We start from the raw sequence: 12,240 nt of genomic DNA, 5'->3' as shown, positions 1-12,240 counted from the left end.
AGGTATGTACCTTGTTAGTACCAGGTTTGTACCTTGTTAGTACCAGGTTTGTACCTTGTTAGTACCAGGTTTGTACCTTGTTAGTACCAGGTTTGTACCTTGTTAGTACCAGGTACATTCCAGGATGCCTCTACAGCTCTTTGACACGAAGGCGGGCAAATCATGATTTGGGCTCATAGGTCAGTCAGTGACATAAAATAATTTTAATGACAAAAATAAAGTTTAAAAGAATCTAAATATTAATAATCCTGAAGACCTGTAGGTTATATAAAGACGTTTCTGACGCCAACTTCAGCCGAAACCTTTGAACTTGTTTGATGTTCCAGACTTTAGCAGACCCGTCTCCTCGCTGACGTCAATAATCCGTCCTGTCCTTGTCCCGTCTGACAGATGATTCAGTGTCTGAAGCTCGGCGCTCTGTCTCGCACCACGGCCAGCACCCAGATGAACGTCCAGAGCTCGCGCTCCCACGCCATCTTCACCATCCACCTCTGCCAAGTGCGGGTCTGCTCCCCGGATAACAACGTAGGTCCTCTGCCTCTAAACGCCTGCCGGGAGCTCGCCAAAAAGTGGCTTCACGTGTGGGGGAAACTCAGCTTCCCTCGTTGCTTCTCTCACCCAGGATTACGCCACCGACAACCGCCTGGCGAGCGACTCGGAGATCAATGAGTTCGAGACGCTGACGGCCAAGTTCCACTTCGTGGACCTGGCCGGTTCCGAGAGGCTGAAGAGAACCGGAGCCACGGGAGACCGGGCCAAGGAGGGCATCTCGATAAACTGTGGACTGGTGAGGAAGCGGCTTCAGTGGAGCGAGAGAGACCTCTGCTGGCCGATTGAGAATTACACCTTTCATTTCCGTCTCACTTTTTCTTTTCACGGTGGTTCTGATGTCGCACCTCAGCTCGCCCTGGGAAACGTCATCAGCGCTCTGGGAGACAGAAGTAAGCGCTCCACCCACGTGCCTTACCGGGACTCCAAACTCACCCGGCTCCTGCAGGACTCGCTGGGCGGCAACAGGTTCGTGGGGGCCGGAACCGAAAGGGGGGGGCGAGTTTAGATCTCTTGAGTGGTTTTTAAATTATTAGTATCTTACCTGTTGCAGATAAGAGTTTGGAGCTTCTTTGCCACCAGATTGATGAGCTAACGGCTAGTCTGAGCAGGACTGAGGCCAAAATAAACTGCTTATGTTGCCGTTACACACTTAATTATATGAAATAATGGTTGTTCCACAAGTTTAAACAGCAGCAGCAGCTAGTTGTAGCATTTCCTGTAGGAGTATCGTCACATTTATGCTCGAATACTTCAAATTTAAAGGTTCCTGATTTGTCCATTTTTCCAATTTTCCAGCCAGACCGTGATGATCGCTTGCATCAGCCCGTCGGACCGGGACTTCATGGAGACCCTGAACACGTTGAAGTACGCCAACAGGGCGCGAAACATCAAGAACAAGGTGGTGGTGAACCAGGACCGGGCCAGCCAGCAGATCAGCGCCCTGAGGACGGAGATCGCCCGGCTGCAGATGGAGCTGATGGAGTACCGGACGGTGAGAGGCCGCAGCTCTCAGATGGGGGCGGGATCGCCATCCGGGGCGGCGGTTTCACGGCACGCTAACTGTCCCGTCCCGACGCACAGGGGAAACGCGTGGTGGGCGAGGACGGCGCGGAGGGCGTCAACGACCTGGTCCACGAGAACGCCATGCTGCAGACGGAGAACGGCAACCTGAGGGTGAGGGTGAAGGCCATGCAGGAGACCATCGACGCCCAGAGGAGCAGACTGACGCAGGTCCTCAGCGAGCAGGCCAGCCAGGCTCTGAGCAGAGCCGGTACGTCTCCGCCGACCCAGAACGCTCCAAATACCTCTGTGACTCCAGGGGCTAAAAGCTAAAAGGGTTAAAAACAAAAAACAGCTGATTCAAATATAAAAAGCACGAGAGTTTGAGTTTTTAAAGCTGAGATGTTCTTGATTCACCTGCAGATTAATTCACTCTCCTCGCAACAGAGGGTCATTAGGGTCCTCGTTAGCCTGACTCACTGATGGGCCACTCTGGTCACAGTGAAACTAAATGGGGATCAGGCTTAATGCTCCATTATAGGTTTTAGAAAGCTGTAATCTGAGCCCTTTCTCTTCTTTCACGCCCCTCTTGGATGTTCTCTGTCCAACATCTAAACATGTCCCTTGTCCTTGAGGTGTAGGAGCTCAGCTGAGCCATGCCTCTGTGGAGAAGCTGCGGACCCCCCGTCTCCGTCTCGGAGTCCTGCTGGGTTCGAAGCGTTTGTCCCTTCTGGGCTCTGAGACGTTTTCTTCCTCTGCTTCGTAGGTGAGGGCAGCGAAGAGATCGGGAACATGATCCAGAACTACATCAAAGAAATCGAAGAGCTGAGGTGAGTGAAGAAAGGGCGGCGGCGGGCTGATTCAAGATGGCTGCCGCCCATAGAAACGGCTCCAGCTCCATCAGTTTTGCAGATCTGAAGCTAAAACGTGGTGTGGTAGTAGCTGAGAGTCGTCCCCAGCGCGGCCATCTTGGCCATCTCAGGGTGTTCGGTGTGTCCCGCCCCCCCCTCAGAGCGAAGCTGCTGGAGAGCGAGGCCGTGAGCGAGAACCTGAGGAAGAACCTGACCAGGGCCGCCACCCGCTCCTCGCTGTACGGCGGCCCCGCCCCCCTCCCCTCCGCCCTCTTCGCTCCGGAGAAGGAGGCCAGCGACATCATCGAGATGGCCAAGAAGGACCTGGAGAAGCTGAAGAAGAAGGAGAAGAAGAAGAAAAAGAGGTGAGAGGGCCGTTCTTGTAGACATGAACTCCTTCACAGATCTGGTCTGGGACGTCTGGCCGATGGCGTCAAGCTCCAAACGATGACATCACAGGATGAACAGGAAGTTTGACTTTAAAAATCTCAGACAGTCTCTGTTGTTTGAGACCAGTAGAGGGCGTCTCAGGACATTTATACGTTCCTTTAGTGAAAGGAGGTTATATAAACTCTTAATAACACATCATTCAGAGCGTTCTCTGGTGGTATTTTTGTCTTCTTGTGCTACATTTAGCTTTTAGCTACTGCTCTGCTACTTATAGCTTTTAGTTTGCCTTTTCTACATTTAGCTTTTAGCTCCTAATCTGCTCCTTATGGTTTAGCTTTTAGCAAGGTTTTTAAAACGTTCAGCTTTTAGCTATTTGTTGTACTTTTAGCTTCAGCTTAGCCGTTTGCTCCTGTTAGCTTCTAGCAAGCCTTTTGAAAAGTCCAAATTTTAGCTAGTTTTGATACTATTAGCTTCTATTTAGCTTTTTACCACCCTGCTTCTTACAGTTTTTAGCGTTCCTCTCGCTATTTATACCTTCTAGCAAGCCTTGACATACTTTCAGCTTTCAGCTAGTTTTGACACTTTTAGCTTCTACTTAGCCTTTTGCTAGTTTTAGTTTTTAGCTTGCCTTTTGATACATTTACCTTGTGCTGCTTTTAGCGTTTAGCTACTGCTCTGCTACTTTTCACTTTTAGTTAGCCTTTTCTACGTTTAGCTTTTAGCTCGTAAAGCTTTCCTCTTACTACTTTTAGATTTTTAAAACATTCAGCTTTTAGCTAGTTTTGATACTATTAGCTTCTATTTAGCTTTAAGCTACCAATCTGCGACTTACAGTTTTAAGCTTGTCTTTTGCTATTTTTAGCTTCAAGCAAGCATTGACATACTTTTAGCTTTCAGCTAGTTTTGTTACTTTTAGTTTTTAGCTTTTTGATACATTAAGCTTGTGCTACTTTTAGCGTTTAGCTACTGCTCTGCTACTTTTCACTTTTAGTTAGATTTTTCTACGTTTAGCTTTTAGCTACCAATCTGCTCCATACAGTTTTTAGCTTTCCTCTCGCTACTTTTAGCTTTTAGCTAGTTTTTGTACTTTTAGCCATCGTTTGGCTACTTTAAGCTTTGAGCTAGCCTCTTGTTCTTTTTCCTGGTGTTTGGCTGGCTTGTTTTAGCTCGAACAGCTCAGTTTCGGCTCCTATCGGCTGTCATTCGGCGCTCTCCCTGTGTCTTCACGTAAAAATGTCCGGTTTGTTGTCGACGCTGTTCGTCTCTCTGTTGACCGTCTGTTCGTCTCCGGACGGACCGGCTTCGGATCTTTTTATTTTTTCCACCGGGACGGCCTGACTTTGTCCCGTCTCTCTGTCCCTCTGCTCCGCCCACCTTCGTCCTCGTCCCATCCGTCTCTCTGAAGGCTGAGGCGACTGGAGGACAGTCAGGACCGCGAGGTTGAGCTCGCCAGGTTTGCCGCGCTGAGACTAACTTCCCGACCGGCGGGGGGTCTGATTCTGAATGATTCCTTGAGTTACCCGGTACTAACTAACCCGCAGGTGGTGTTAACTCCTTAACCAGCGCTGCTAGTCCAGCAGTTTGTCCTTTTCAAACATGTCCATCTCATCAATTTATTTTTTAAAAGGGACAGTTCAGATCTTTTGACGCGGCGTGATGATTCAGGTCAACTAGCTACCATCACTCCCCTCCATAATCTGACCAGACTGACGAGCTAACGGCTAGTCTGAGCTGAACCGGGCCGAAGGAGGTCTGAAAACAACTTCGGTCCAGCTGCCATGAAGCGATATAAGAAATCTTTTGAGACTGGAGTTGTTTTAAGTCTGCTTTGGTCTTGGCTAACGAAGCTAACTGCGCTAACCGACGAGCTAACTAGCCATTAGCGTGTCTGTCCAGTCTGATTAAATTTTTTTTTTTTTTAAACGAGGCAGAGAGTGAACTAGTAAACAAACGAGCAGGGAAACTCAGTTACCCAGAATGCAATTCGCCATCAGGTCGTTTCGCTACCTGACAAGCTAACAGCTAGTCAGAGCAGAACCGGCTAATGCTAAAGCCGTTTCACAAAACCCCGCCGCGCCGGAAGTGCTACGGCTAGCTGCCGCTGCCTGTATTTGAGCTGCAGGTATCGTTAGACGTGATGTAATTTTTGAGACAGCAGCTGTTTTATTCCAGTTTGGCTAATTGGCTAAAATTGCTGAGCTAACTAGCCGCTAGCCTGTCCGTTTAGTCAGATTTTATCCCCAACAGGTAAGATATTTTTTATAACTTTCCTACAGAACCCCACTTCAGGAGATCTGAACTTTATATCCGGTATTTGATGAGCAGGGATTGTTTATTTGGACGCCTGTAGCCGTTTTCTCTCCTGATGTTTGATTTTTTTGTGTTTTCGGTGAAATCATTCCTTAACTCTGATCTGACGTCTTTTCCTGAACTGATGAAGCATCAAATCGTCTGCATGTCCCCTCCGTTTTTTTAAAATCACAATTTAAAATGCAGATCTGAGCCGGCAGCTGAAGATGTTTTCCTCTTTCAGCGTCAGAGAGGAAGTCCCGGACAACGACCAGGACCGAGGCAACGAAGACGCCGAGGGGGTAGGTGGAAACGTTCCGATCTGTCCCGGCCCAGAGACGCGTCCTGCGGTTAGCCTTCAGCTTTAACGCCTTTCCTCGATTACGATTCTGCAGGAGGGCAGCGGCCACGAAGACGGCGAGGACGCAGACGGAGAAGACGAGGACTTCGACCTGGAAGGAGACGAGACGTCCGACGAGTCCGACTCGGAAGAACTGGACGAGAAAGGTAGAGCCGAAGCTAACTGGAGCTAACTGAAGCAGAACGCTACCCGAAGGCCAAGCAGTTCAGTTCCAAAAGTAGCAAAAGGCTAGCTAAAAGTAGCAACAGGCTAGCTAAAAGTAGCAACAGGCTAGCTAAAAGTAGAAGAAGACTAACTATAAGTTAAAGTAGCAAATCCGGAGCTAAAGCTTAAAGTAGTCAAATTTTAGCTAAATGCAGCAAAATGTTAGCTCAAAGTTAAAAGCAGCTTAAGGCTAGCTAAGTGTACTTTAAGGCTTGTAATAGCTAAAAGTAGCAGATGGCTAACTAGGACATAAAAGTAACAAAATGCTAGCTAAAAACTAAAAGCAATAAAAAGCTAGTTAAACATTGAAGAAGGCTAAAAGCTAAAAATAGCCAAAGGCTAGTGAAAAGCTAAAAATAGTACAATTTTAGCTTTATGCAGCAAATTGTAGTTCAAAGTTAAAAGTAGCTTAAGGCTAGCTATGTGTACCAAAAGGCTGGCTAAAAATAGCCAAAAGCTAGCTTAAAATAGGGTAAGGCTTGCTAAAAGCTAAAGTAGCAAAAGGCTAGTTAAAAGGAGCACAAGAATAGCTAAGAGTATTAAAAGATTTTCAGAAGGCAAGCTAACAGTAGCAATGGGCTAGGTAAAAGTATAGAAAGATGAGCTAAAAGTTAAATTAGCAAATGTGGAGCTAAAAGTAGCAAATTATTAGCTCAAAGTTAAAAGTAGCTTAAGGCTAGCTAAGTGTACTAAAAGGCTGGCTGAAAATAGCCAAAGGCTAGCTTAACGTAGCGTAAGGTTTGCTAATTCTAAAGTATCAAAAGGCTAGCTAAAAGCCAAAATAGTGTAACACCATAAAATCTAAAAGTAGCAGAAGATATGCTAAAAGCTATAACACAAAAGGCTAGTTTAAAGGAGCACAAGAATGGGTTTTAAAAAGGCTAGCTAAAAGCTAAAAAAACTATCAGAAGGCAAGCTAACAGTAGCAATAGGCTAGCTAAAAGTAAAGAAAGTAACAAATGTGGAGCTAAAAGTAGAAAAATGCTAGTGAAAAGCTAAAAGTAGTACAATTTTAGCTTTATGCAGCAAATTGTTAGCTCAAAGTTAAAAGTAGCTTACGTGCTAAGCTAAGTGTACTAAAAATAGCCAAAGGCTAGCTTAAAGTAGTGTATGGTGTACTAAAAGCTAAAAGTATTACAACTCTAAAGCCAAAAGGTTAAATTCCAAGAATAGCAAAAGGCTAGCTAAAAGTAGAAAAAGGCTAGCTGTGAGTTACAGTAGCAAATGTGGAGCTAACGCTAAAAGTAGCCACATTGTAGCTTCATCCGACTGTGTTTGTGTGTGCAGAAAACGTCCAGGCCGACCTGGCCAACATCACCTGTGAGATCGCCATCAAGCAGAAGCTGATCGACGAGCTGGAGAACAGCCAGCGGCGCCTCCACACGCTGAAGCAGCAGTACGAGCAGAAGCTGACGATGCTGCACAACAAGATCCGAGACACCCAGCTGGAGAGGGACAGAGTGCTGCACAATATGGGTGAAAACATCACCTTTACGCCCGCTGCGCTCCATTAGCTGCGGCAGCCATCTTAAACTGATAATATCTGTCCTGTGGCTTTGACTCCAGGTTCGGTGGAGACGGGCACAGAGGAAAAGGCCAAAAAGATTAAAGCCGAGTACGAGAAGAAGCTGGGCTCCATGAACAAGGAGCTGCAGAAGCTCCAGGCGGCGCAGAAGGAGCACGCTCGCCTCCTGAAGAACCAGTCGCAGTACGAGAAGCAGCTCAGGAAGCTCCAGCAGGACGTGACGGAGATGAAGAAGACCAAAGTAGGCCTCGCTTCGAGCAAAAACGCGTTATTGCGTTTATCGCCCGGCCCGTTCTCATTCGACTCCCGCTGTGCTGCGTTTGTCCACCAGGTGGCGCTGATGCGGCAGATGAAGGAGCAGCAGGAGAGGAGCAGGGCCACAGAGACCAGGAGGAACCGAGAGATCGCCTCCCTGAAGAAGGAGCAGCGCAGAGCCGAGGCAAGGAGGAGCCGAACGCTTACGGGAAGCTGTTTTCTTTAAAGACGCAATAACTGAATCCGCTCTCCTCTCATCAGCATCAGCTGAAGCAGCTGGAGGCCCAGAAGAGACAACAGGAGCTGATCCTCCGCAGGAAGAATGAGGAGGTGAAGCAGACTCTCCCCGAGGAGGCGCAACCACACGAACGGGACACTCGCTAAGGGCTAAAAGGAGCAAAACATGAGCCAAAACCAACCAAAGACTAGCTAAAAGGAGCAAAACATGAGCCAAAACCAACCAAAGACTAGCTAAAACTAAAAGGAGCAAAATCCTAGTTTAAAAAAATAAAAGCTAGCTTAAGGTGAAAAGTACCACCAGACTAGCTAAGCGCTAAATGTAGCAAAAACTAGCTAAAAGCTCAAAGTAACAATCATCAGATGAAAGGTAGAAGTAGGTTGCAAAACTGTAGATAAAAGCAGGAAAAGTCTAGCTAAAAGTGTTAGAATGGAAGCTAAAAGTAGCAAAAAGCTAAATAAATAAAAGGAGCCAAGCACTAGCTTAAGGGTGAAAGTATCAAAAGGCTAGCTGGAAGATAAAAGTATAAGGCTAAAAGCTAAAAGGAACAAAAACATTAGTTAAAAGCTGAAAGCAGCAGAACTGTTGATGACAGTAGCAAAAGGTGAGCTAAACGTAGCATATTGTAGCTAAAAACTAAAAAGAGCAAAATGCTAATTAAAGTTAGGAGTAGACAAACACTAGCTAAAGGTTAAAAGTAGCAAACGGCTAACTAAAACCTAAAAGCAGTCAAATTGTACTTAAATATAGCATATTGTAGCTAAAAAGTAAAAGTTGCAAAATGCTAATTAAAAGCTAAAAGTAGCAAAATGCTAGCTAAAGGTTAAAAGTAGCAAGATGCTAGCTAAAAGCTAAAAGTAGCAAAATGCTGGATAAGTTAAAAGTAGCCAAAAACTAAAAGGAGCAGAATAGTAGATCTTTATTACTTTTAGACTCTCCATCACTTCCTGTCACTCTTACTCTGATAAGTGGATCGGTGGACAGACGGGTGAAGGTGTCTCATGAACGCAGCTGGGGCCGGGGATCGAACCCCCGACCCTCAGATCAGTGTTCACAGCGAGCGGGTTTGAATCGTCCTGTCCTCCCGCCGGCAGGTGACAGCTCTGAGGCGGCAGGTCAGGCCCGTGTCCGGGAAGGCGAGCAGGAAGGTGAGCTCGCCCGAGTCCCCACAGGAGGCGCCGCAGCGAGGAACCCCCGGGAGGCCGCAGTCGGCGGGTCCGAGCGCCGCCAACGGAACCAGGTAGCCCCGCCGGCGCCGCCCGCCCCGAACTCACAGGACGTTTCCGACAGCAGGTTAATGTTCTTCTCTTCGCGCAGGAGGAACCCGGCGCGGGCGGGAAGCGTTCACTACAACAGGACCGCCCGGACCAAATGGCAGTCTCTGGAGAGGCGGGTCAGTGACATCATCATGCAGAGGATGACCATCTCCAACATGGAGGCGGACATGAACCGACTGCTGAAGGTAAAACCACAGAGAGCCAGAAAAACCCCTGAAGAAGACAGAAACGTGTTACGCTGGTGCAGCAGCATATGGAATATCGGACAGTTCAAATTTAGGATATCACTTTAATGCAGATATTATCTGTTTAAAAAAAGGATAAAAAGCTCTAATTTACATCCTTATAGATGCAGGTGAGGGATCGCTGATTAAAAATCAGGTTTCCAAGATTTACTCGTTGTTACAAATGAAAAGGAAACTGTCTGCCTTCAGCATTTAGCTCAGATATTTGTAAATTTCAGTCTCTTTAGGCTCTGATTTAGACCACTTCCTGTTTTTTGTGTGTGAAGATTTCCCCCTGCTGGACAGACGTGGACTTCATGTCGACCATAAAAGCCGTGAAATGTTTTATTTCTTTCTTGCAGGATGTCTTTTTGTTGTTCTGTGAGTTAATGTCGTCAGCTGTTTATAAAAAAAAGGTTCTGAAAGGAGCCCGTGGCGTTCAGGAGACGCCTCCGACGGTTGTAAAATGTGGTCGTTTCCTCGCCTTTTCTCCAGCGACGCGAGGAGCTGACCCGGCGCAAGGAGCGGCTGCTCAGGAAGAGGGAGAAGGCGGCGGCGGCGGTGGTGGTGGGGGACGGCGCCGACGCCGACCGCTTGATGGCCTCCCTGAACGAGGAGCTGGAGTCCCTGAGCGCCAACGTGGACTACATCAACGACAGCATCGCCGACTGCCAGGCCAACATCATGCAGATGGAGGAGGCCAAGGTGAGCATCGGTACCTGCCTGCGTAAAAAAAAAATCAGTTCTGGACCAGGGGTGTCAAACCCAGTGACGCAAGGGGGCCAAAAATAAAAATTTGGTCCGAGCCAAGGGCCAATCACGATCAATATTTATTAAAATTACATAAATTAATTGGTTTTAGATGTATTATGTCAAATCATTCATATAGAAATATCAATGACATTTTCCCAGTTACAGATTATACAGAATTTAGAGCAAACAGACTTTAATGAACACAAAAATAGATCAAACTTCAAAAAGCTCATCATTAGCTGTCATTTCTTACGCCTCACTCAGCTTTTAAATGAAGTTTTTAACATTAAAACAGATTTTTCAACAAAAACCTGATCATAAAGAAATTGAAACTATATATTGTTGGCTTCTAAGTCACTGTCAGAGAAAACTTCAGTTTTATTAAAGCAAAATAAGAATCAGAGACTCGATCTGAACCAGACTAGAGGGCCGGATGAAATGTTACAGAGGGCCGGATCTGGCCCGCGGGCCTTGAGTTTGACACGTGTGCTTTAGACAGACGAATCTGAACAACAGAGCGGCTCAAGATGAGCCATTTTATCCGACGTCTGCTTGTCCGTGCGGCGACTCGTCTTTAAACGTCCGACATGTGACGTGAACAGATGTGAGCTTTTATTTCTGCAGCAGATGTTTGAAGAGGTTGTTGTTTTTTTTCTGGACATCAGGAGGAAGGAGACCCTGTGGACGTTCCCGCCGTCATCAGCTCCTGCAACCTATCAGAAGCTCGCTTCCTCCTGGACAGCTTCATCGCCATGGCGATCAATAAGGTACGTGGCATTGTGAAGAGAGGACGTGTCCTGCAGATCGGGGGGAGGGACTCGTCCACGAAGTCGCCGAGCGTCGTGTGATTGGTCAGAGGTTGTTTATGAGGAGAAGCCGGCGAGCTTTAATGGAGCCATTTTGCTCCGCTGAGAAGCCGTCTTTACGGCTGTTCCTGCAAAACGTAGAAACCTGTGAGCAGGCGGCTCGCCGCGGCGTCGGGACTCGTCCCCTTCGTTCGCTCGTTTTCGTTCACCATCAAACGGCGTGCTCTGTTTTCAGCTGGTTTAATAAACACGCCCGGTCGCGGCGAGGGAGGCAAACATCTGTACGAGGAGGGGCGGAGCTTCAGTTCAGAAAGCGAACCGACTCCGCGGCGTCTCACGGAGCCTTTAAGCCGGTCTCAGCGCCACTCTGGACTCCACCCGACTCGGTTCTGCCTCGATGTTTCCCTCCGACGCTCACCTTTCCCTGCGCCGGCCGGAGCCCGGAACTCGGGTTCCCTCTGAGATCTGCAGGAAGTGGGCGGGGCCACCCAACAGAAAGCCTCTGAACCCTCGCCGGGTCGAGTCCGTGGAACAAATCCGTGTCGGCTGGATTATTCTCAGATTTAAGACGTTTAAATCCACCAAACAAATATATTTGTTTGAAATATACGCGGAGCCAGAATGAAGCTGTTAGTGAGGTGCCAGTCAAACACGGCGGTGGCTGCATCATGATGAGGGAGCGTCTGTGAACAACTCTCCCCCCGCCCCCATTATGTCATTACCGCCCGCCTCCGAGCTGTCAGGTTGGATGGATTTTAACGACGCTTTCAAGAATCAGTCAGTGAACGTGCGTCTACAGCTGATTCAAGATGGCCGCCACAGCTGGTCGACTATAGCGATGGTGCGAAAATGGCCGTTCGCAAAATACCCCACGAACCGCGGCGTGGATTTTAACGAAACTGACAAGAAACAATCGTTTGACGTTCAGCTGCGGCCGAATCGGTTTTCGGGCCAACTCAATTCAAGATGGCCGCCACAGCCAGCTGACCTCACAGAGGACAAAAATGGCTTTAATTCGGTGAATCTTTCAGAGAATTGGCTCAAATTTGGTGAGGGAGTAGCTGAGAGTCTTTATTTCCAAGATTTCCCTTCAAGTATCTAATTGGTTGTTAGGATTTGAAGTTTATGTTGGTCTGATATTCGTTTTAGTTCGTTTTAGACGTTTTAATTAAAACCAAACCAAAGAGAAGAATCGCTGATTCGGGTTCGGGTTCTGCTCACCAGGGCCTGCAGGCGGCTCAGAAGGACTCGCAGCTGAAGGTGATGGAGGGCCGGCTGAAGCAGACGGAGATAAACAGCGCCACCCAGAACCAGCTGCTCTTCCACATGCTGAAGGAGAAGGCCGAGATCAACCCGGAGCTGGACGCCCTGCTGGGCAGTGCTCTGCAAGGTACCACCCCGAGCCGCCTCGTCCAATCAGCTGTCTTTATTCACCCGACAGCCGCGCTCCGGTCGGCAGGCCGCAGCTTCCTGTCCGAGGAGCTGAGAGTCCGGCCCGCCGGTCGCAGCGCGGCCG

General features: G+C 47.9%; 1 protein-coding gene across 1 annotated transcript in view; it reads left to right on the top strand.

Annotated features, from left to right (window-relative positions):
- LOC108244060 (kinesin-like protein KIF21A) overlaps window positions 1–12,240 on the top strand; it is a 44,067-nt gene that overhangs the window by 19,382 nt on the left and 12,445 nt on the right. Inside the window, 19 exon segments of the mRNA XM_017429931.3 lie at window positions 391–525; window positions 623–787; window positions 902–1,017; window positions 1,348–1,543; window positions 1,633–1,822; window positions 2,318–2,381; window positions 2,564–2,767; window positions 4,198–4,245; window positions 5,326–5,383; window positions 5,477–5,588; window positions 6,934–7,122; window positions 7,213–7,412; window positions 7,503–7,610; window positions 7,688–7,756; window positions 8,759–8,831; window positions 8,834–9,126; window positions 9,661–9,870; window positions 10,584–10,685; window positions 11,949–12,114. Of these exon segments, the coding sequence (XP_017285420.1) occupies window positions 391–525; window positions 623–787; window positions 902–1,017; window positions 1,348–1,543; window positions 1,633–1,822; window positions 2,318–2,381; window positions 2,564–2,767; window positions 4,198–4,245; window positions 5,326–5,383; window positions 5,477–5,588; window positions 6,934–7,122; window positions 7,213–7,412; window positions 7,503–7,610; window positions 7,688–7,756; window positions 8,759–8,831; window positions 8,834–9,126; window positions 9,661–9,870; window positions 10,584–10,685; window positions 11,949–12,114 (2,698 nt within the window).

Source organism: Kryptolebias marmoratus, linkage group LG18, assembly GCF_001649575.2.
Source record: "Kryptolebias marmoratus isolate JLee-2015 linkage group LG18, ASM164957v2, whole genome shotgun sequence".
Taxonomy (NCBI): domain Eukaryota; kingdom Metazoa; phylum Chordata; class Actinopteri; order Cyprinodontiformes; family Rivulidae; genus Kryptolebias; species Kryptolebias marmoratus.
This window is presented reverse-complemented; position numbering and strand designations above follow the sequence as displayed.